Source organism: Amblyomma americanum, chromosome 1 (assembly GCF_052857255.1).
Source record: "Amblyomma americanum isolate KBUSLIRL-KWMA chromosome 1, ASM5285725v1, whole genome shotgun sequence".
In the NCBI taxonomy this organism is placed as follows: Eukaryota; Metazoa; Arthropoda; class Arachnida; order Ixodida; family Ixodidae; genus Amblyomma; species Amblyomma americanum.
The window spans coordinates 537,846,986-537,872,041 of record NC_135497.1 but is presented as its reverse complement, the minus strand read 5'-3'; the positions used below and the strand labels follow the sequence as shown (position 1 = coordinate 537,872,041).

At 46.1% G+C, this 25,056-nt stretch overlaps 1 protein-coding gene across 2 annotated transcripts in view; it reads right to left on the bottom strand.

Annotated features, from left to right (window-relative positions):
- LOC144116285 (uncharacterized) overlaps positions 1–25,056 on the bottom strand; it is a 284,670-nt gene that overhangs the window by 45,666 nt on the left and 213,948 nt on the right. For both annotated transcript variants that reach the window (XM_077651022.1, XM_077651023.1), the window contains exon 12: positions 19,646–19,741. In XM_077651022.1, the coding sequence (XP_077507148.1) occupies positions 19,646–19,741 (96 nt within the window). The remainder of the gene's footprint in view (positions 1–19,645; positions 19,742–25,056) is intronic.

Here is a 25,056-nt window from a genome sequence, read left to right as displayed (position 1 = left end):
CATTTTGTTTTTCCTGGATGGTCGCAAAATCATAACCTTATCGCCCGTCTGAAATGTTCGTTGCTTTGCGTTTCGATCGTAATAGACTTTTGCCCCCTGCTGTGCCGCTTTCAAGTTTTCTTCTACTAGGGTACGCGTAGAACTTAGTCGGTCGAGCAATTCTAACACGTAACTCACGACAGTTTGGCTTTCTCCTGTTCCCTCCCAGAATTCTCGCAAAATCCGGAGAGGAGAACGTAGGGCTCTCCCATACACAAGTTCAGCCGGGGTGAATCCGGTCGCTTCATGGGCAACTGTTCTGAGCGCTAACAGCGTTGCCGGCAAACAGCTCTCCCAGTTTTTTTTCCGTTCATAGCACAACGCGCGCAGAACCCTTTTGAACACGGAGTGCATTTTCTCGACACTGTTCGACTGGGGATGATATACCGAACTGTGTATTAACTTTATACCACACCTCTTCAAAAAGGTGGTAGTTAAGGCGCTGGTGAACACGGTTCCCTGATCCGCCTGAATCTCCGCGGGAAAACCGATTCGTGCAAAGGTGCTGAGCAAAGCGTCCGCTATCTCTGTAGATCTTAGTTCTTTGAGGGGGACTGCTTCGGGGAATTTTGTTGCTGGACACAGCATGGTAAGGAGATATTTGTATCCCGATTTAGACTGCGGTAGGGGTCCTACCGTGTCAATCACTAACCGCCGAAAAGGCTCTGTGATCAGTGGAACCAATTTCAGGGGAGCCTTCCATTTGTCTCCTGGTTTCCCGACTCGTTGACATGCGTCACATGACTTCACGTACCGCTCCACGTCTTTGAAGCACCCTGGCCAGTAGTACTGCATTAAAAGTCGCTCTTTCGTTTCCTTGATCCCCAAGTGTCCCGACCAGCTGTTCCCATGACACAATCTCAGAAGGTCCGCCCGGTATTTTTCCGGAATCACCAGCTGATCAAACGTCTTGCCTTTGCGATCTCTGTAGGGCCTGTACAGCAGTCCGCCTTTTTCGAGTATCGTGATGTTATGCCTCGCTATGCCCTTTTCCGCGGTAGCATACAGGCGCCTCAAACCAGGGTCATTTTTTTGCTCTGCTTTCAGCATATCCCTGTCTGTTTCCAATAGCCGCCCAAAACTGCGCGAAGTCGGGGCCAATATTGACGCTCCGACGGGCTCTATTTCCTGCGGTTCGCTTCGCCCCGCAGCTGCGTCGATGTCGCCTGATCTAGCGACAACCTCGACCCCTTGTTCAGCCACTAGGTTTGGCTCCATGATTTCAGGTTCTGCTCCGATTTCTGCTTCTCCCTGTCCCAGGTCCTGTGTTAACTGAGCGGCCAGCTGGCGGGTTCTAGAGCGCGTTAGTGCCTGCACTTTTCCTTCTCCAAAGATCTGCCCTCCCTCACGCAACAGCCGGTCAGACCGGTTTGAGAACAGATAAGGATATTCCAGCGGAACTATTTTCGAGACGGCTGCCTCCGTCACCAGTTTTTCAAACGGACCTGAAATTTCAACCCTTGCCATAGGTAAGCAAACACTGTGCTCCTCCAACACCTGTTTAATCCACGTTACTCCTCCCGTGAAATCCTCAGACGTAACATAGGATGGGTGCACTACATCCATCGTAGCCGCACTGTCCCTGAGCACCTTACAAGGCTTGCCATTTACCTCTAACTCATGAAGGTAGGGGCGAAGCAATTCTAGGTTTTCATCACTACCGTTTACGTACGAGAACACCAATCTCTGGTTTCTACATCTTGCAGCGATGTGCCCTGTTTCTTGGCAGTTATAACACCGCAACGGTTGCCTGGCCTCGAACTCCTTTTTCCCCGCCTTTTCTACCCATTCGTCCTTCGTTTGACTGCCGCTCATCTCTGGAGCCTTTTCGGTGACTTTTTTTTGTTACACCCTGCCCCACGTTTCCATTTAGAGCCGGCCGTCTAGAAGAAAAATACTTTCTTGAGGTAGTTCCTCTTTCTGACTGGCCTTCCTCCGCAGTCGCCTGTCTCCGCGTCGAGAATTCGTCTGCGAGTTGAGCTGCTCGCTCTACTGTCTCTACCTTTTCTTTGTCCTGCACCCATAGTTTTACGGACGGTGGAATGCTGCGGAAAAACTGCTCCAGAAAGACGCACTCAACTACCTTGTCCCTGCTTTCGTACACGCATGCCCCCTTAAGCCACTCTACAACGTTGCTTTCCAATGTGTACGCAAACTCCGCATAATCCTCATTGCTCTTTTTTTGCTGCCTCCCTAAAACGCTGCCGAAATGCCTCATCTGAAAGGCGGTATTTCGTCAGTAGAGCAGATTTCACCTTTTCATAATTTTCCGCATCCTGTTCGCTGAGCCTGGCGATCACATTAGCCGCCTCGCACGGTAAAAGACCTAGCAGGCGTTGTGACCACAAATTTTCTGCGATTTTGCTCTTTTGGCACGCTCTTTCATAGTAGATTAGATACAGACCGATGTCTTCGCCCATCTTGTAGGGATACATCCAATTGTCTGTATGGTGAGACTCTACCTTGTTTAATCTGTCACTAATGCTTGCTCCCCCGTTTTGGGCTGCCAGACGCTGGCTTTCGAGTTGGAGCTCCACCATTTTCAGTTGTATCTGATCTGGGGCTTGCTTTTCTTTTCTTTCGTCCTCTGCCTTCTTTTTTTCATCCTCTGCTTTCTTTCTTCGCCGTTCTAGCACTTTCTTTGTCATTTCCCACGCAATTTGCATCGCTTCTTCTTCCGCATCGCTATTATTGATTGCTTTTATGATTGCCCCTTTCCTCATTCCTTCCTCCACTTCCACATCCAACTCATCGCACATCAGCAACAGCTCTTCCCTATCAACCTTCTTGAAGTCCATGGTCGTTGCCCCAAATGGTGGCTTTGCCCACTCGCTAATGTTCTATGGTTCTGTGCAAACTACACTGTGCTACAGACACCCGATTACCAGCAGTTCAAACTTTTTACCCAGAGTTTAAAGCCTGGTGAATCATAGAACAAAGACAAAGCGCTCACCCGTATATGCAGAACGATGTCACCTGGTCCATCCCACCGCTGCCACCAGTTGTTGAAGGTGGGGATCGGGGTCGCTTCTCGACACAACCTCGGTCAAGATGACGCCCGCTCCGTCTAGGACAGGAGTGCCGCTGAGTGAAAGATTCGTTAGTGGAGGAAGAAGACTTGGTTTATTTTACATATTTACAAGCTTTTTAGTTCAGAAGTGAGGTGCTTCAACTGCACCTGCAGTCCAGTTTTATACACTGCGTCTTCCCTAGATTCCCCAGGTAGGGGACGCCATCGCCGTGGTGGGTGTGGACAAAACTTGCGCTATCACACACAAACAGACACTTCCGCACACATGGACACGCCCCTGGCATAAGTTGAGCCCGAGGGAGAGGGGTGTTTGGCCAGGACCCCCGTCAGGCTGGCAGGCGTCGTCAGGTGGTCAGCCCGCTCTCCGCCGGTCAGTGAACTTCGAAGAAACCGATGCGCCGCCCCGTCGGGAGATGATCCCCAGTGGTTCTGCCATTAGGTATGGCCGGCGAAGCCTGCAGACAAGCCACTGTGGAGATCTGTTCCCACGCTGGTGCTGTGCCCGTGAGGCCAGGGGTAGTCGGGTCGGTGGAGACGTCGGGGAAAATCGGAAGACAGCCGGAACCACTTTGCGGCCCGTGTCAGCGACTCCTTAAAGGGATTTTCGCAGAACCCTGCTCCCCGCTTGTCCCACGCGACAACGACCGGGAGAGCGCGGTAAATGCATACCGCAGACACATGGCGAGAGATTCTGTCTTGGTGGCAATCCTCGAGACATGCTGGCGCCAATCCTAATACCAGCTGGCGGCCATTCCTAATAATATAGATAACAGCGGGCATGCGCAGCAACGAAAAGGAAAGTCATGTAAGACCGGTAGCAGTGCCAAACTGCAAGGGAACACATCATCGTAGGTACAAGAAAGAAAACATAAAGCTACAACCTAAAAGGCAGTATTCATCAGATTACTTGATCTGGGCATTTAGTTTTCTGCTGACCATGTATGTTAAGCTTATGAACCCCGAGGAAACAAGGCTGTTCTTCTTTTTGGTTCAGCCCACTCAAAACTATTGAAACGGGCAATTTTAAAGTCTTGATTTTGCAGTGCTCTCGCGATATCGTGTGAGCATCGACTGGATTCTGCGTTCTCTAGCCAGGTGACCCGATTGAGCGGCTCTGGCTATCCATATACACTCTTGTTATCGGTTGCCGAGAACATGCTCAAAGAAAGCAGGGAAGTGTTACCAGACAACGGCGGGGCTGACACAGATTGGAGAAAAAAAGTGGTGGTACTACCTTACATGCACACCATCGCCCACCAGCTCAAGAAAATAGGGAAAATAGCAGGTGTGCATGTGGTGTTTACCATACCAGAGAAGCTATCAAAACTGTGCAAGAAGGTGAATTCCACCGTTACTGGGGACAATTCCTGCACTGTTAGGCACAGGCAACCATTTGTAGAGTGCGCGAAAGACGTATTCTACTCTATACCTTTGCCCTGTGGCCGAGCCTACATTGGCCAAACGGGCGGATGTCTCAGCGAGAAGCTCATGGAACACAGCAATAGCGTCATCGGGGCATCCCGTCATCTAGGCATACACTGCCGTGATTGCCAACAGTGTAAGGAACGCGATCCCTCTTTGGGAAGAACAACAATCCTTCATAAGTATGTCAGCAAAATAGCCAGGGAGATAGCTGAGGCTGGTGATACCGCAGAAAAAGGAGATTACTGTGACAGCACCCCATCGGTGTTGTTAAGGGATAACGAGCGTCGTGTCTTAGGAATTTCTGACTAAAGTATTATGTTTTTGTTGTTGTTTGCATCCGGCCGTTTAGGTTTTAGCTTTATGTTTTCTTTCTTGTACCTATAATGATGTGTTCTCATGCAGTTTGGCGCTGCTACCGGTCTTACATGACTTTCCTTTTCGTTGCTGCACATGCCCGCTGTACTCTATATGTATTCGCATCGCGCAGCAATAAGCGTTGTTGAAGTAGGCCCTTTGTGGTGTCTCCCCTTGTGCCCGTGTTCGTCTTTGCGCTGTGAATGTAAGCGTCTTACGGACGTTCAAAACGTCCACAGAATGTCGAAGGGAGTTCCAGTGCCCATTGAGTTATTCTCTGTTACTTCAAGAGAGTTGAGCTATGTTCACCATTTCATCATTATGCACGCGTACGTGTTACCTTCAAGGGATCTTGGTTCAGCTTGGCCGTCAGCAAATAACGCACACCTGCTTTGTGCAGTTCATCAATTGTGTCTAAAAGCGACAACAAGGTGACTCGTAGAAAATTCTGTCGTTTGCTGTGAAGCAAATAGGAGCATGTTTTGCTCTGTTTAATCAAGCAGATGGAGTTAGTCCTTGATGACCTGCCCGAAGAATACAATGATTACTGAGTCAAACCCTTGATAAGAAAAAGTGTATGTCACGCCTAAAAACAACTCAGAGCCCTCCGACGGGCATCACATCAAGAAAAGTACCTGAATCTTCAGTGAGTTCACTCGGATCCCTTCCGCAGGGTGTTTTGTGTTCAGTGCACCGAAAAGATCGCTCATTCTTCTCGTGAACGCCTGTTTTCCCTCCGTGTGAACGAATCCTTCAACACCCTCTGTCCTGTAGACATGCAGGCCAATGGCAGTGCTCCGATTGAAGAGCTGCAGGGAAAGTAGTGTTTGGTGACACCACTCCCAACTCTGAACGCGTTGAATTTTATAAATTTTGTGTATGTTTTCCTTGCAGTTAACCTGCACAGCGATCAAAATTGCCGATTGGGCGAGTTGGTGGGACATGATTCGAAATGACCAGCGTAGAAACAGACAAGGACACGAGAAGAAAAAAACAGTAACGACAGGACGGGCGCTATCTTCTTCTTCAAACAAAAGGAAACCACCCTCGACTGATAGGTGGTCGCAGCCACAATGTTGACCAGCGTGATGGCAGAATTGTGCTGGTGTGGACGACATAGAAAAGAACCTAAAGTAGAAGAAATACGTTCCATCAAAATTGCCGATTGGGCGAGTTGGTGGGACATGATTCGAAATGACCAGCGCGAAAACAGACGAGGACACGAGAAGAAAAAACAGTGACGACAGGATGGGCGCTGACTATTCTGTTCTTCAATCAAAAGGAAACCACCCTCGACTGACAGGTGTTCGAAGCCACAAGGTTGACCAGCGTGACGGCACAATTGTGCTTGGGTGGACGACATAGAAAATAGCCCAATGTAGAAGAAATACGTTCAATCAAAATTGCCGATTGGGCGAATTGGTGGGACATGATTCGAAATGACCAGTATGGTCATTACCTTCGTCTATTAATTCACATAAACTTTTACGCAAGCCTGCTCAAGAGTTGGAATCTCAAAAATGAATAAGCAGCGATTATATCGCAGTTTTTGCATGACTCACATGACCTCAAATCGTCGGCTTGTTCGGCTGTTGAAACGAAACCGATATAGCATGAGAGAAAAACCGATCAGATTATTGAGCTGGCGTAAGTGAATGTCATGTCATGGCTCATGTATACTAGTGTCTGCCGCACTATTCCGAATTAAAAAGAAACATTCAACCAAAAAATTTGGTTTCTCTACTTCAATTGATGAATAATTAATGGAAGTGGGTTACTTCATGCATACCTGGCCATATCTGTGCTTGAGGAGATGGTTCCGCACACATTTGACGAAGTGAGGAATGTCACCAATAAAATGAAGGTGCTTCCCCTCAGGTAGACAAGGATGTTGAATCTTGTGACAAGGGGATGCAATGTTGCCACTGATTCTCATGTGCTGCCACATTGAACGATTATTTCCAGCACCATATCGCTGACCACCGATATGACAGTCGCTCCATACCTGTGCATTTGAAGAACTGCCCCCAATACAAGTTGCGCCAAAATGTTTCCAGGTGCAGCTCCTTTCGTGGCAAAGGTCGCTGTAGGTAGCACGCAGTTTTCAAGCACAGGCACAAACATAAGAACAAGAGCATGATCTCCAAGCTCTGTGCTTCCTTCTGAAATGTCACCGTAATCGACAAACCCGTCAATCTCATATGCCGACTTGCTGAAGTTGTACGCGTGGAGCAGTTTTATTTCATCTAATATCAGAGTGCTAAATCCCTGGCCACCCATTCTCCCACCTAACTGCTTTCGTGTTGCTTCCAAAAAATGGAGTTGTACCCAAACTTGCAAGGTAGGCCTTTAAGGACTTGAGTTAGACGACTCCTAGAGGGCAGAGGCATCATCTTCATGTCATAAATTAGCCTGTGTAAGCTCGTGGGCTGGCTATCATCAGCACTAAACGGTTTAACATCCACTAAGCATTGTTTCGCGCATGCCACATGATGACTTTGATTTTTAGCGGCTTTAATGATCTCATGAACGCCAGGTGCTGAAAAGGTGGGAGACCAACCAGCACTCTTTCAATTCCTTGACCTGTAAACTTTGAGAGCGCTGCTTCCAGTGCCACGACCTCGCTGTGTGTTTTCTCCCGCGAGGCACTGGCTCGACAGGGTTTCTTCTTCAAATTATGCAGCTTCTGGCCCTTCTTATAGGTGCTGCCGTTTTCTTCCTCGCGCCCACCTGTTTTCGCAAACGCAAGCAACGCGCACAGATTAGCTGCTGCTGAAAAGCATAACACTGTTTGTGATGAACAGCAAGGTTTGTATTTATCCCTGCACAGATATTTAAGTCATCTGTTTTCATATCAGAACGTTTTCAAGGTCAGTGACAGAAGCTACAGCTTTGAGCAGCTGCTTGTGCAGCTGGTTGTAGCCGTTCACGTAGCAGCTACCATCTTCGACGACAACATCCTTGTGAATCACTAGACGGCTCATTGCCGCTAGCTTTCTGGAGTAGAAAACTGCGCACACCTTCCCAGTTATTTCATCCTTTATAATTTCATGTTGACAGCCCGTAGATGGTAGAGTCGTAGTCGCCAGGTCACCAACAGTCGACTTAGAACTGGCTTCCGTCGAGCGGGAAAGAGGCATATCAGCTCATTCGGGATGACTGCCTCTACGCAAGACTCTCCTCAGGAGGACGTACTGTCGCTGCAAGGATCTTCACACTTGTCAGTCTGCATGACACCACGCGTTTTTGGCGAATTTCGCCTGCATTTCACAATTTTTGGCTCTGAGAATCGGTCTGAAAGGCCCGGAATGAGTCGAGAGACGGCACCAAGCACTAGCGCCCAGTTCCCACGAGGAATTCGGACCTGTCGCCCGTTCACAATGTGCTTGCACTCCTTGATAATATCTTCATGCTCAGAATGACGCTCACATATCTTAGGCGTGTGATAGAGCCGCCTGTTCTTGCGATGCAACATCTGCTGCCACCTTTTTAATTCGCTTTCATCGTGAGGCGGTTTGAAAAAAATGATGACCGGTGGCATCGTTTCTGTTGCCACTTTTGCAGCTGAACGCAAAGCAGGAGGGCATGTTTACCTCTCGCTTGAAGTCACCAAGTGCACATATTTCCCCACAAACACGTTTTCACAACACTACCAGCACCATCACACGAAAAACCTGCTTGAAAATCAGACTAGCCTGTCGTAACTGCAGCGAGCGAAACTACCGCGTGTAGACGATGTAGAAAAGTTCGACTGCAGTGCCACTAGTTCCCGCGCCCGCCACTTTAGCCACCTCCCGAGCGGAGCTGCGAAACTAAAGCTATAGCGTCTAGAATATGCTTGCTAGTGTGCCGAGGGCGCGCGCTCGCGTGGCCGCTGCGGTGATGCCAATTACAGATATATGGGCACATATGCGAAACTTGGGCCACAGAGGACGGATCTCTAATGCCATCGCATTGTACTCTTAGGGCAAGATTAAGCGTTATGTGATGGTCAAGGAATAAACAGTGATAGACAAAGGACCCCAGGTCGCTGAAGGGATGACCCATTAGCGCTATCGCGTCACACCCTTGTAGCTTAAGTATCCCCTCAAGTATTATTTGATCATAAGTTAATTAGCTGAACCTGTGTACATAGTTTGAATTGACAGAGTAGGTGAGAAATTCCGTCGGAAAGATGAGTCCTCAAAGTCTGAACATTTTAACGATTTACAAAGCCTGAATAAACAATCGCAACTGAAGCAATTTCTGCAACTGTAGCATTCAACACTGAAGGGAGCGCACGATACCCCACACCAACGCGAAATGGCTGCTGCTGGTGCTTGCGCGCACTGATGGCCACCACAGCTTCGTACCGTGGGTCAACCGTGCTAAGAGCCAGTAGGGAAGCGCAGCACCCAAGCGCGGGGATGTTGAAACACGGGATATGGTCGCAGAAATTCGATTTCTCCCGCGTTTCGCACAGTGCAGAAAACTTTCACAGCTGCGCTATACCTACAAAAATGACGTCAATATAGCTTTATTAAGGCTTTAAAGCCTGGGAACTTAAGTTATTGATTAGAAAAGCATAAGGTAAGATACTTTCGGTGGCTCTCAGCGATCGCCAGCCAAATGACCTCATTTTCTGTCGCTCAGCATGTACCAATAATTTTTTAAACACTTGGCTCCCGTTATGTGGCGCGCACTGTATTGATTGCACCGCGGTCTGCGTCTCTCTGTGCGATAGTCTTATTCTGCAGCGACTTCGTTCTGGATTTCGTAATGCTTGCTTTCTGGCTGACGGTCGTCGGTCAGTGTTGAACAAACTTGTTCATGCTATGGACCTCGTCGCCCCAATATCACGATAAAATACAGTCATTTGAGACTTGCACACAAAATGTACGTTGCAACATTTAGTGAATTTTGTGAAAGCTCTTTCTGAGTATTATTCATTATTTTAATTTATTAGGTATTTTGGTTAAGAAAAGTAATGGTGTAATCCGTGCTACACCTCGACTTCGCCTATGCAGAAATGCATGGGTGCTGAGCCGTCTTTCGAAGCCATAAAGAAGAAACGGCTTTAGAAAAAAATGGTATTTATGCGTGTATTTTGTGCTATCGCCCCTTGACGGCGAGTGACGGCATGTAATAGCTGAAGTATGACGCGAAATCCATGCCACTCTTCGTTTTGTCATAGATCTCGCCTGGCGCTTCCTTAGGCGATCGCAGTGTTGGTCGCCTTCCGTGTTGAAAGATCTCGTCTGTCGCTTCCGAAGGCGGTCGCGTTCACGGCGATCGGAATACGCACTTGTGGAAGGTTCTGCAGATGCAGCACAGCCGTGGTAACAGTATCCCATTTAGCGAGTGAAATGTTCAAAACCGAATCCAAATGGTCGCCCCAACTCGACAGCCGGGTGAGGGAGACTTCCGCATCGACAGTGTGTACGCGTTGATTGTTCCCGGCGCGGCATCCATGCGGCCATAGCTTCTTGCCCGTATGTGGCACCTCCAGGGGTCCTCACGCCGCCAGTGCGTTCGCGCTGGAAACTCCTGGCGTTCCAACAATCTGCTTTGAGGTGCCGCGTATGTAACGTTTTATTGTGGTGATAATTTAGAAGCATTCGTATTTGGCCTTGGTCAAATCGGCGATATCGTGAACTGTCGCAAGAAACAGAAGACAAGAATTTTTGCACCTCGTTCCAGTTGCACCTTATGTACGTATGCAGGTCCCAAAGGAAGGACCTAAGTGAAGGGACGAAAATCAAGCAGGATTCCCGGACAAAGAGCGGCAAAAATTACTGTCACTGCCAGTCGACTTCCATAACTTCCCAGGAGCCAGGCGGGCCCCCTGATACTTGGCGTCCCTAGAGATCCTGCTTGTTGTGCTGCTGCCCGGCGCCTCGTCCCTTCCGCGACTGTCTGGGCACCTGGTCCAAATGAAGCAAGCCACACCTGGAAAGCGCCCTGAGAAACTCCCTGAGAAAATCATGTACGCACAGAATGTATGAAAGTTTTAAGGAGCAGAACAAAAGGCTGACTGATGCTGGATACCCCGCCGATGTCCAGGTGTCTATTGCGTGAAGCTTCTAAGCAAAACTAAATGAAGATCAATGTCAACAGCCCCCGATGAAAGAAAGCGCTTTATTGTATTGACATATTTGCATCATATTTCTCATAATCTGAAAAGAATTGGACAGCGGGCAAACGCAGCTGACATTTTCGGCACCAAAGAAACTCGTCTCAATTTGCAAGATTGGAAAAACCAGCGACCACAGAACACGTGCATGCACGACTCGTCATCAGAAGCCTTATGTGACATGCATTGAAGGTGTGGTATATAAAATAGCGTTATCATGCGAGGGCCATTACTTCGGCCAGACGGGGAGCTGCCTCAATCAGAGATTGATAGAACACGCACGCGACGTCGAGAACGGGAAAGAGAGATCACTTGTTGACCACCTTCGTTCATGCGAATCTAAAACGTACAAACGAATTTTTGAAAAAAACTGCTGTGCTAGCATAAAGTAGCAACATGACCACGCGATTAATAATTGAAGTTGAAAGGATAAATTCTTCGGAAGAGACATGTGTAAGCACTCCCTCTGTCTTTTTATGTGATAAAGAACTCTCGTTTCTGAGGCAACGTTACCGTTAGCACAAGCGATGACGCGTCTCTGGTGTACAAATATGTCGCATGTGTGCAATAAAATTTGCTGGAAGTTAGCGCTCGTGTTGTTCGTCTCTTCTTGCATCCTGTCCTACTCTGCGTTATATTCCCTCGCTAAAGAGATGCTGCTTCCACACGAGCCGCAAGCAAACGGTCCTATTATAGCTTCTTCTTCTTCTTCTTCTCCTTAGTAAGCATGCACATACCCACGCAGGGGGATTGGCCAAGGTTCAGTAGATAATCCCAATGAGGTATTTGCGCCAGGAAAAATAGGCACGAGAAGTCTGAATAAAGATAAAAATTGGAAAATTCAAATGAATGAAAGAAAAATGGATTACCAGGAATAGAATCGAGCATTTTTGGACATGCCACAAAATTTTGTATACAGCTAACAAGGTAATCGATCAGTTGCACTTCTGTAATCATGAAGGTAGCCGCAGACACTGCTTAACGGGAATCCCTTTGCGCTCGCACCGAACGAAAGAATAACTGGAAGAGACAGATGGAGTCCTAACCTCGAAAGAGGGACCTACAAATACTGTTTTCTCTGACTTATAGCTGCAGCGCATCTCTTCTTTCACTTCTTTACCTCATAGCACGCGGCGATTCCGCGCCACCACACACTCATACCATGTTACCACAAAACTGCTATCCTTCTGCTGCGTCATCGACGTGATGCCATCAAAGCCATTACCTTGTTCGACACGGCTTGCGGTGGACGAGGGACAAGAGGGCTTAAATAGAGTGCTTGCTCGTCAACAGCTCTTCCTGCGGGAGGGACGAGAGTAGCATGAGCGCTGTTCTGTAGTGTAAGCTGCACTGGCCGAGGTTGACCAGTTTCGCGTGCACCCTGGACAGTCGTGCTGCGCATGCGTGAGTAACAGTGACGTCACAAATGTGAATAAAAAAAGCGGTGTGTCGAAGCTGGGAATCGAACCAGGGCGTTTGGCGTATGAGGCGGAGACGCTACCACTCCGCCACGAAGTTTAACCGTGAATAAAGGCGCAAAATAAATAAGTACAAGGTATCCGACATAAGGAAGTTTAATATGGAGAGAATCGAGCATGCTCTACAGAACGGAGGTAGCCTAAAAGCGGTGAAGAGGAAACTAGAGAAAAACCAGATGTATGCGTTAAGAGACAAGGAGGGCAATGTCATTAGCAATATGGATAAGATAGTTAAAGTAGCCGAATGGGGGGAGCGCATATGGCAGGTTCTTTCAGATCATGAATAGCAGGTTGCCAAAATCCCTCAAGAGAAAAGTGTACAACAGCTCTATTTACCGGTACTCACCTACGGGGCAGAAACGTGGAAGGTAACGAAAAGGGTTCAGCTTAAGTTAAGGACTGCACAGTGATCTATAGAAAGGAAAATTATAGGTGCAACGTTAAGAGGCCAAAAGCGAGCAGAGTGGGTAAGGAAACAAACCGTGTTAATGACATCCTAGTCGAAATCAAGAGGAAGAAATGGGCTTGGGCAGGGCATGTACTGCGAAGGCAAGATAACCTCTGGTCCTTAAGGCTAACGGAGTGGATTTCCAAGAGAAGACAAGCGTAGCAGGGGGGCAGCAGAAGGTTAGGTGGGCGGATGAGATTAGGAGGTTTGCCGGCATAGGGAGGGCGCAGCTGGCAAAGGACAGGGTTAATTGGAGAGACATGGGAGAGGCCTTTGCCCTGCAGCGAGTTGAGTCTAGTCAGGCTGATGATGATGATGGGTGAATGCGTGCCTTTCATATATTAATTCTTCAGAACCATATGTCGCCGCGCTTACGCTACGTTTATACTGGCCTAGCAGGGCTAGGCCATCATCAATTTTTTTGCTCGCCTCCAGGATTCACTCACACGATACCACTATATTACTGAATAACTCTCGGCGGCATAATCGTCGACATGGTGTCATCAAAGCCATCCCTGTGTCACACGGCTTGCGGCGAACAACATTGCCGCAACGTCACTTCAGTTAGCACAGACTACGAGAGGCCCCCGCCTCAACTGGGCCTAAATCGAGCGCTTGCTCGCCATCAGCTGCAGCTGGGTTGGGTGCACGAGCCGAACGTGAACGCTATTTTTGTCTTATTCAAGATTTACTCACACCAAATGAACACATCACTGGCTATTATTTAGCTGCGTCATAATCTACGTGATGTTATAAAATCCATCTGCATATTTGACAGGGCTCCGGCGAACGACACTCACGCAAAATCACTTTGATTAACACCGATTACTGCAGGCTTGCATGCTCGATACTGCATAAATCGTGTGCTTCCTAGTCATCAGCTGCAGTCCGGCGGCGCGCACGAGCCCAGCATGACCGCTATTTTTGCTTTCGCCCAGGTTTCACTCAAACCAAGAGACCGCATCCCTGGCTATTCTCCTGCTGAATCATCTTCGATGTGATGTGATCAAAGCCACCTCTATGTTCGGCAGAGCTTCCAGCGGGCAACATCGGTACAATGCCAGCTCGGGTAACACCGATTGCGACAGGCTTCCCCTTTCAACAGGGCCTAAATAGAGTGCTTGCTCCTCAACAGCTGCAGTCAGACGAGGCACAAGAGCCAAGCAGGAATGCTGTTTATTTCACTCATATCAAGTCACCTCGCGTAAACAGGCTTTCACTTTACTGCAGGATCACAATAGCTAACCATTCAGCGCTCGACCCGTGCCCTTATTATTCTTGTCTGACGTTGTTTGCACTGCTTTACAAAAGATGCATTCCGTTTTTGTAGCGACCAACATGCATTTGTTTATCGCTGCTGATTATTCCCTGATATTTGTCATCATTGTATGCAAAAAACTGTTTTTATCGTATTTATCGGCGCTTTTTAGCGCCATGTGTAGCTCAGGCTGACAAAATATTAGAAATCTAATCAAAGGACATCTTCCGCAACTCAGCTCGTGTTCTGGGGTCCCACCTGCATAGAAACATGCATGTAAAATGGGGGAAAAAGGTTTGCGGGACGTGAGTTCTTGTAAAAGCGTTTATTGCAGCTTCTCATCGCTACTCAGTCGCGTGATATTGTATGAAGGTACTGAAAGCCTGAATGCTCCTTCGTCTGGTAACAATATCAGGCGACTTGGAAGCGAGGTGGAACTAGAATAAACGTTTTTCCGAGAACTCGCATCCCGGAAACTTTTGTCCCCGATAGTACCTATCTCCTTTCAATAAACTATGCTTGAATGATATAAAATAAAAAAAATCACTGCACACGTCTAATTTTGGCTCATTATATTCCGACACGCGGATATAAAGAACCACGGTTTGACCTTAATCCTCGTATTGTTTTCAAGATAATGGTACCGTCTTAATAAAATTCTTGTTTGAGAAAATTGAGTTGAAAGTAATAATAATTGGTTTTTGGGGAAAGGAAATGGCGCAGTATCTGTCTCATATATCGTTGGACACCTGAACCGCGCCGTAAGGGAAGGGATAAGGAAGTAAAAGTATTTTATTGCGACGTTTCTTTGTTTGTGAGCTCCAAGACTGTTCCTAAATATAGTTTTACGCCATCTAAACTGAGAAACATTCAGTTCCGTTCATAGAATTGCGTTTCAGATGGGCATTAAGACATTCCCTTTACAAAAAAGCTTCTTTGGACAATCGATTCCTCCTTTTCACAGCTGTTATGCACAACGCAGAAAGAAATGCTGTACTGTAGAAGATGCGAAGAGGATATCCTATCAGAAAGTAAGCAAAGCTAAACCTCATTTTTTAAATTTTTTGCTTGCCTTGTCGGCTATTCGTATTCTCTTCGATCAAACAGACTGTATATGAACCTTTATGCTACATGTATTGTTCAGTTACGGAAGGCGTCGGACAGTTGGATTCGATGTCTGATGGCGCCGCTGCCACTGGTAGCATGTCCGCTGAAGTCGCTAACAGTTCGCGCAACTTTCAAAAATAGCAGCCCAAAGGCCCAAGAACAGAACCGATATTTGTCGCGTTTTACAATTTACGTGGTGTCGGGAATAAATGCGATGATCAATCCGCCGTAACTTACATGTCCTGAGCCGACGTAGCCAATTTCGCCGAGACCTGGCTTTCTAGCGTTATCACTGATGAAGTAATTTCGCGAGTGGTATCGGCGCCGCCGCGGTGGCAGGGTGGTTATGGCGCTCGACTGCCAGTCCGAAAGACACGGGTTCGATCCCGGCCGCGGCGGTTGAATTTCGATGGCGGCGAAATTCTAGAGGCCCGTGTAGTGCGCGATATCAGTGCATGTTAAAAAAACCCAGGTGGTCGAAAATTTCCGAGCCTTCACTACGGCGTTCCTCATAGCCTGCGTCACTTAGGAGCATTAAACCACATAAACCATCGTTCGATGTTGTTTCTCGTCGGCCGGTGTGTCTGGAAAACTCCACCTTTAGAAAGCTCCAATAATACCCAAACTAGAAAATGCATGATCAGTTTTGTATCTTGGTCATCTAACCCCATTACAATCTATTTATTCAATACAGATCTGTGCCACCCAATTTATTCCGTCTAACTACACAAGAACTGCCAATGTATCTTCCAAGAGCATTGTTCTTAATCTCCCTGAGCTTGTTCATGGTCACCGGTACTTGCGGCTGTATATGTTCCAAAATATTTACTATTGTAAATCTTTTGGGACATATACAGCACTCTCGAACACAAGCGTTTATTTCCCCATCCTACGTGAGATCCCGCATCGATGATCAATTTAAGGCACGGGCTTCGTCATGCCGCACCGATACTCGTATCAATTCGTATCGTTTACTCCTCGCAACCGCAGCGAGTGGAACCACCTCCCTGCTTCCATCGGCACCACAACCAATGCTCATGCCTTGAGGAAACGCGCCCACAATTTTGTATGCCCCTCTTCTCTGTAACGCCCTCTGGCATTGAGAGTGCAGAAATAAATAAATTCTGGCCGAAGAAATAATCGCAGTGTCACTTAGGGTAACACCGGTCACGGCAGGCTAGCCGGCTCAACTGAACCTAAGTGCAGTGCTTGCTCGTCGACAGCTGCGGGGCGCACGAGGAATGCGTGAACGCTGTTTTTGCTCTCGTCCGGGGTTCACTCTCATTAAGCGACCGCATCAGTGGCCATTATTCTGCTGCATCATCATCGGCATGGCGTCATCAAAGCCATCTCTATGCTCGACGAGGCTTCCGGCCGACGGGAATGGCGCAGCGTGACTTGGGAAAGAACGGAGTCCGCCTGGAGCGGTCGCGTGGGCGAAAGCCAGTCTATGGTCTCAGATAAAATCGTGCAGGAGCAAAAGATGAAATAGCGAATGGAGGCTCGGTGATAGGAGTACTAAGGGAGGAAGTATGGGGACAAAATAGAGGCATGATGTTGCCGACGCAGAGATTGACTCTGATGCCGTCCGCCGCTCACTGTCGGAGCCGTGAGCCTGTTTAGTTGGTTCTGTGTTTCTCCTCCTTGAGCAGCTGGAGCTCGGAAGCGATGTGGTCGGTGGGACGAAACTCGGCGATATTCCCTCTGCGGGTGGCCGGAGAAACAAAACGCCAAGCCGAAAAGTGAGCGCGCCGATGACGCAGCAGCGGTCATTTTATCATTCTTTCTACGCACAGTGCAAGGCTGCCGCGACTCCATCGCATGGATTGTGCTTGAAAAATCCCAGGTGCACCTGCGGCGCATGCGTTGCACCGCTGTCCCCGTCTACATGCGGAACCGGCACCTCCGCTCCCCAAGCCAGGCTGCCATAACGGCTGACGATAAGTGGTGTACCGCCACCCCTCCCTCCCCCCGCAGCACACGGCTGCTGACAGCGGCTATTGATGAGCAGCGCTGGCACAATGACCCTATCGCGCTCTACTCTTAAAGGCGAAGCTAAAGTGTCCTCCAAGTTTTTATTAGTCCTCTCAAGAGAAGGTTAAATATATATAAATTAGATAGAGGAAGCCCGGACCACTAGCGATTTGCCCGGCATGAAGCCAACACCAAAAAGATGAAAAAGAACCTTGTCGCGCATGCGCTCATGAGGCTCGCAGTCGACGATTCTTGGCCTATATCCCAGTGTGGGTATGTGCCATCTTTTGAAAGGCTAACAAAAGCCACGAAACCCAGTTGCGCTCGCCGCCGTGTGAGAAACCAGGTGGGGCCGTGGCCAAAGCGAGGAAGGAGTAATGCCCACTCATTTGACGAAATTTCCCGTGTGACACATTCTCACCGTCGAGTGACCCCAGAACGTGGTTTCGATTCCGGTTGAGGCGGTGTCATTTCGATTGAGTCGACTTCCTAGAAGCCTGCGCATTGTGCTATAACAGTGCACGTTAAAGAAGAACAGGTGGTTGAAATTACCTAGAGCTCTCTATGACGGCGTCCCTCACAGCCGGTCACTTTAAACAGTTAAGCTTCATAAAAATTAAAAAATGCATGGTCCTTCATAAAAAAATGTCTGCTGCGAAAATTTTTGCGAGAATAGGTTTGCCTACCGTGTTGGAATTAATATGATGGGCAAGGCATAAAACCAGAAAGAGGCTGGCTTAATTATTCTCCAGAGTGACGCAATAAACCAAGATTTTTGAAAGGAAAATTTTCGAGCGTAAAGTCTAAATCGGTGAGCGTGGAATAACTGTCTAGCAACTTTGATTAAGAAGCAAGCAAAAAACGAACACGGAGAATATACAAAACTAACATAACTTATATCAGTTTGAATTTTAAGCATATGAAACACATCCTAAGAACTTGAACTAATTACAGATTGAAAAATTAACACACTTATTACCGCATCTCCTGATGACCTGCACAGCCAATGCAAGTTTACTGTGAGAAATTGTGGTCCCAGAAAGATTTATTGTGAAGAAGTTCTTCCTTGTTCACTTCTCACTTCTCTCACTTCTTTCGCACTTAAGTTTGTTCGAATCGTTTTGTTTAAAGAAAATTTGATAATTATTCATTTTCATTTGCCTTGTGAAAGTCAAGTATGAACAAAGTGTCGTTATTGCCCTTTCATAGTCCCAAATGTTGCATTTTTCTTTTTGTTCTGAAATCGTCACAATGTGTTTAGACTCCTGATTCATACGACTCAAAGTTTTTAATGCATGTTTTCATTGCTAAGAAAGAACAGGCCATAGTGAGGTGGTAAACCAACTTTTTCTAGCTTTTCCTTGGTTTACACGATCTAAATGATAACAAACTGAAAAATACAAACAAGAACAAACTTGTTCAGGAATAAGAGGCCATAGTCAGGTGTTAAACCAACTTTTCCTTGCTTTTTTTTTTGGTTTACAAAACATAAATGAGAACAAACCGCAAAATAGAAAGAAAAACAAACAAAACACGTTGACAGCTGTCTCAGGACCTTCCATATAACTGTTGCGGGCCTGAAATATTTTTCTTTTACATATTTTATTTCTCAGCAAGATCAGATACAGTGCGGAGATTTATAATAAGCTTGTTAATTTCAAGTTTCAAGCCGCAACTTGAGAGTTTTTCGGGGTAAAGAAGACCACTTTTATGACCACACGCAAGGCTATGCGTTTTATTTATCTTTCACGTTATGACCGGACTGCATGCGATCTAATCGCAAGCTATGCGCGACATTTACTAATGCGAAAGCATTTCTAGGCTATGCCCACGAGGTCGTGTCACCGAAACGTGTCCGCAGCGATCGTGACGTTTACAAAAGAGAAAGCATCAAACGGATGGCTGCGATCGATAGAGAACGATGTGAGAATGATACGAAAAGATATTTATGTCAATAGGATGGTTAGTTAATTATTCAGAGTCAATAATGTCAAAAAGACGTCGAAATAGCGCGGACGTCGTATAGTGAATGGACAGGAAAGCAGCCGTGGACGGAAGAATAGTGAAAAAATAGACAAAGAATCGAAAATAATGTTTGAAATAGATTGAAATGTGTTTGATGAGTGATAATTAATCAAACAAAAAGTTTGATTGACATTTAATAATTAATTAGACACAAACGTCAATGGACTCAAAGAGGGGCATAGAAAGGCGAAGTGTCAAGGAGGCGTCAATGCTTTCACATTCCTCCAATGCGGGTAGCGACTGTGATCTCTAACATTTTTTGGTTGCTATTGATGCTGCGCTGGCGGCTTGATGTGGCTAGAATGATTGTCTGCGATGCATAAATTCCTTCAAATTTAAATCCTTTGATAGTTACCATTCGGTCTTTAGAATGCATTCGCGAAAGGCGACTTACTTGTCTACGAGGCTGTCCCTCAGGTGGTAGATAAAAGGGTACGACCGGCGCCCCGCCCAGCACACGAACACGGCTATGGACATGACGTGCCACTGGCTGCAGAGACAAAAAGAGGAAGCACGCTGTGAGCGGCCTGCAGCGCAAAGCGCAATCCGGGTGAAGGGGCTGCCATGCCGGCATGCCTAATTTTACAAGACTCCCAAATATCGGGCTCACTTTCGGGCTGCATTTTCAACTTCCCAATACTTCGATACACAGTACAGAACACGCCACAAGCGTGCATTCATCTAAGGCTCAGTACCTTGAAGAAAGCTCGATATCGGATCAGATATTCTCACCATGTGCGACTGAGTGACGGAGTACTGGTCCGACACGAAGGATGCGTATAGAAAGTTTCTGGTTTCCGCAATGCCATATTTAGACTGATTTAAAGCACATCTTTCAACTTCTCATATTCACATCTCTCGCCTCCAAACTAATAGTAATCTATTTTCTGAGAACATGGTATAAATTCAGGCCTGCTAAAGCCAAGGTAGGCTTGAGGGACAGTGCCTCGCAGTTGGCGACATCAATACACATCACTCAAAAAAAAGTTCAGAACTTTTAAACGACACAAAAAAAAGAACACAGATGGAAAAGAACAGAAACGAATATGAAGGGAATTGCTCTAAAACAGTTTGTTTTACAAGTTTGCAACTTTTTAAGACAAAAAAAATCGTCAGGAAATCTGTTCAATATCAAAGGTACATAGTAGGGCGGTACACGTTCTCCGTACTTGGTTCGCGTGCGAGGAAAAGTAAATCGTTTTTGTAGCGAAATTTCCTTACTAAGGTATATATATTACAACATTCTCTAGTGCAAATATATTTTACAACTGCTAATTTATACAGGAAATCAAAATAAGAGATGTGCGGGTGTGTGAAGAAATTCGTACCCAATGGCACATATACCATAACAGACAGATTTCAGCAAACTTTTCAAACATCATTAAATTTATCATGCCAAAAAAACTGCAGCAGTGATAAGAAAAGGTTGTACCATATCGCAATACAATGTAAGCTAGTGCACTGACAACATTTTTAGGGACTTGCACAGGGATATAAATTAATTGAATACATTAAACATGCTACCCTACGGCGCTCAGCACATACATAAGCTAAATGTGTATTCCAGGACATATTAGCGTCAAGATGAATTCCAAGGTATTTAATGGTACACACACATTCTGTAGGGAGGGGGGGGGGGGGTCAAGTACAATTATCACATGTAGGTAAATGTAAAAGAATAGGTGTAGCAACAAGCATTTCCTTATAAGGGCTGTGAAAACAAACAAGCTTAATTTTTAAGGAACCAGTTCATGACATGCTGTATGTCATGTTGAAGATTCGAGATTGCTTGGTAATAGTTATGATGCTGAGTAATTAAAAGGGCATCTTCTGTATATTGAAAAGCCCTACTGTGGTATGTGGTAGTACCATGATCATTTACATAAAGATTAAATAACAGAGGTGCTGCGGAACTCCTCTCGTGATGACAATCGGATCACTTTGGACTCCTCCTAATGCTACAATCTGTGTACGATTTGTCAGATACCTCTATAAGAGAGACAGGAATGGACGTCAAAGGACATAATGGTACAATGTCTGGCGCAATATACTCTTATTAACACTGTCAAACGCTCTTGAGACGTCTAAAAACAGAGAGCACGCCAATTCATTGTTCTCGAATTTGTCACTTAGAACAACACAAACTTCATACAAAGCAAACTGACGTCCTCTCCCTCGAATATGGCCAAACTGATGGTTAAAAGAAAAAAAAAACATCATTCCCCTCAAGGAAGACATATAAGAGTGTAAATATGTTTTTTTAAGATAAGAGCAAGAATTGAAAGGATCGTTACACCTTGTCAGTTTTCTAGGTTGATTTACAAGACTTATATATAATGGATTAACCAGTGCTTCTCACGGTCGGTCAAATACAACTTGTCTAACAATGATTGTACATTCAATCCGTAAAAACATCTTTCAAATAATAATAGTTTCTGTACAGCATTTAAACAGACACTCCATCCAGTACACGAGATTTGCGTCTTTTAAAGCTAAACAGAATAGCTCGAGAGATCATCATCTGTACATTTATGCAAAGCTGCTGAACTGAGGACTGAGGAATTGTTGGTTTAAATGCATGCAGAAACGGGAGCACTGTCTTTTACAGCCGAAAAAAAAATAGCGTAAAAATCGTTTACTAAAGTGATCAATCGGGCCGAAAAATTTTAGAGATAACATCTATTGGTCTCTTGGAAGCGCAACCTCTTAACTCATTCATCAGCGTCCAAGTCCGGCATCGGCTTGGACGCGATGCCTCAAATCTCCGTTGGAAGTACCCGCGTTTCTCCGAAAGTTTTATTGCATTTGCACTGTTGCGAGCAACCTTGAACTCTTCTCGTAAGAATCTGTTTTTTGTAAGCGGCAAAACCTAGCCCAACCCAACTCGCTTTCTTCTATAGCGGCAAGGACAGTCTTAGTAATCCAATGGCAGCAAGGGCGACGCTGTTTGAGCTAAACTGCTATCAAGGATTTTGATAAATAAGTCAAAATGATTTATTTTCGGCAACGTACTCATTAAACCTTTCCAATCATAATTCCTTAACCTCGAGACGGGTTTATGCTTATTCGTAGCCACAATGGCGGAGCATTGTAATCCATTATCTAGACACGAATCATGCACTGCAAAGCGGCAGCCGACAAAGATATGTTCCTACATCTTTTGTTCGACAAAAAAGAAATGCATCATCCGTTCGGAGCGTACACTGACTGGTCGAGGTATGACAAAACTAAGGAGTTGTCCAAAAATTATAGCCGCGTAGGGAACCAAATGGCTGGTCATATTTTGGAATCAGCTAAGATGCTTAGGTAATCTACGACCATTTGTTTTGTTGCTTTTAATAAGTACATGTTGACAACACCAATAATGCAAACGTTATCCTACGCAAAGGACACACGGCGTAGTTAATCAAGAATTCAGGTTGCACTATGACTAGGTGGACAATAACGAGCAAGAAAAGAACTAATACGATGGGTAGGGCGGATAACTGAGGAAGCACTGTGGGCGCCAGAAGAAAGCGGTTCACTTCCCGAATGGTGGCATTTCTGCTGTCAGTCAGTACGTGAACAAATGTGCTTTCTGCTCTGCATGTAAAATCATTGTAGCTTCATGCAAAAGCAGCACTCTGTCTCTCTGTTAGCACTGCGGCATGGTCACCACTTTCGATGACGAATGGCGGAGCTGTTGATTTCATTCATTCGTCAGTTTTATACTGAAATTCCTCTGCCTACTTTAGTCAATTAATAATTGGCATCAGCTGACGACGACGTGAGAAGCGATAGCGTAGAGGTTGAGCATCTGCCTCGCGTGCAAGAGGACCGGGTTTCGAATCCCGGTGCCACGCATTCTCTATCGGATTTGAAAAAAAAAGCGTGTCGATGGGATTGCTTAACAAGGCCTGTGGTGCGGCCTGATCTAGGTGACCAGAACCAACAAAGCACTCCCTCACCAGAGCAGAATTTGGGCACCCCGGTGTAGTAATTGGCCACAACCCTCCATGAACACACCAATTAACCCTCGGCCTTCAGTCCCCAGCGGCTGCGGAACAACTGACCAAGGCGGCGGTCAGACCTGTGAAGCAGCGGAGGGTGCTAAGAATCTCTGGCTCCGGACAGGCCGCCATTGGAAACTGAACCGGGCAACGTTTAACGCTAGAACGTTATCTAGTGAGGCTAGCCTAGCAGTGCTACTCTTGGAACTAGCGGACATTAAATGGGATGCTACATGACTTAGTAAGGCTAGGGCAGATGAGGCGTATACAGTAGTAAAGGAAGGGTCCATACGGTGCTATCGCGGATTAGCGGATAGACAAGAACTGCGTGTGGGATTCCTCGCCACTAAGGCAACATAGAGGAGCTCTACAGTATTAACGAGAGGGTAGCAGCTATCATAATTAGCCATAATAAGAGGTACAAGCCGAAGGTGGTAGAAGCCTACACGTCTACAACCAGCAGTGATGACCAGATCGTTGAATGCTTCAATGAAGACATGGAATCGGAAAATGAAGTAGTAACATCGCAGTGCACTGTACTGATCGGCGACTTCAATCCGAAGGCAGGCCAGAAGCAGACCGGAAACCAGGCGGTTGGCGACGGTGGCTCAGTAGAGTTCGCAAAGAGTAACAATCTACAGATCAAAATTACCATCATTCACAAACGAGAGAACAGGGAGTAGAGTTCGAAGAGCCTTAGTGGTGAGACTGAAAATAGAATAGACTGCATACTATGCGCTCACCCTGGCATCGTGCAGGATTTATTTATTTATTTATTTATTTATTTATTTATTTATTTATTTATTTATTTATTTCGTTACTATCAGGGCCGTTGAGGCGTTACAGGTAGGAGTGGTAAGTGATTAATCAAAATCAAATACAGAAGGAGAGATATTCACATAAATGGTGAAGAAGCGCAGATTTGAATGCTTCTGGTTCTGGGATGAAGACGATACAGGCGGTCAGGTGGTTTCAGTCTGGGCTTGTCTTGGACAGGAAAGAATGAAAGTACTGGTTAATTCTGCACCTTGGAACTCTCACTATGAATTGGTGATCAATACGAGATGATAAATAACTTGGAGCAGTGAAAAGACTTTGTTTTAACGATTGATTTGTGTAATATATTTTGTGGAAAATTAAAAGTCTAGAAAGATGACACCGCAGTGAAAGGTCTTGAAGGTCTAGAGTTCGCTTCATGAGTGTGACGCTAGACGAACGAGAGTAGTTAGACAAGATAAAACGGGCTGAACGATTCTGAACAGGTTCTAAGGCATTAACCAGTGATTTGATGTTAGGGTCCCATACGGAGGGCGCATATTCTATTTTATATCGGACGACCGTTTTGTACCGAAGTAGTTTTAAACTAACTGGAGCAAGTGACAAGTTACGGCCAAGGAAACCAAGAATGCGATTAGCATTGTTAGTTATGTGCTCGATATGCGTTTTCCATGAAAGGTCATTGGTAATGTATACGCCATGATACTTATATGCAGAAACAAAAGCTAAGGGGGAGCCATTTAGAATATATGAATGCGGGTTAGTTTTGAAAGGAATTCGTGTTACTTTCATTGCTTTACATTTAGATGCATTAAGCTTCATTAGCCATGTGCCGCACCAAGCAGATATGTTATTAATGTTAGATTGAAGAACTAAGGTATCAGTTGGGTTGCAAATTTCTCTGTAAATTGCGCAGTCGTCAGCGAACAGCCGGATAGATGATGCTATGAGATCAGGAAGATTACTAATATAGATTAGGAAAAGGTGTATAATAAATCCTCGGAAAGGCGCGTTGTAGCGGCCACAGATTGATAGGGTC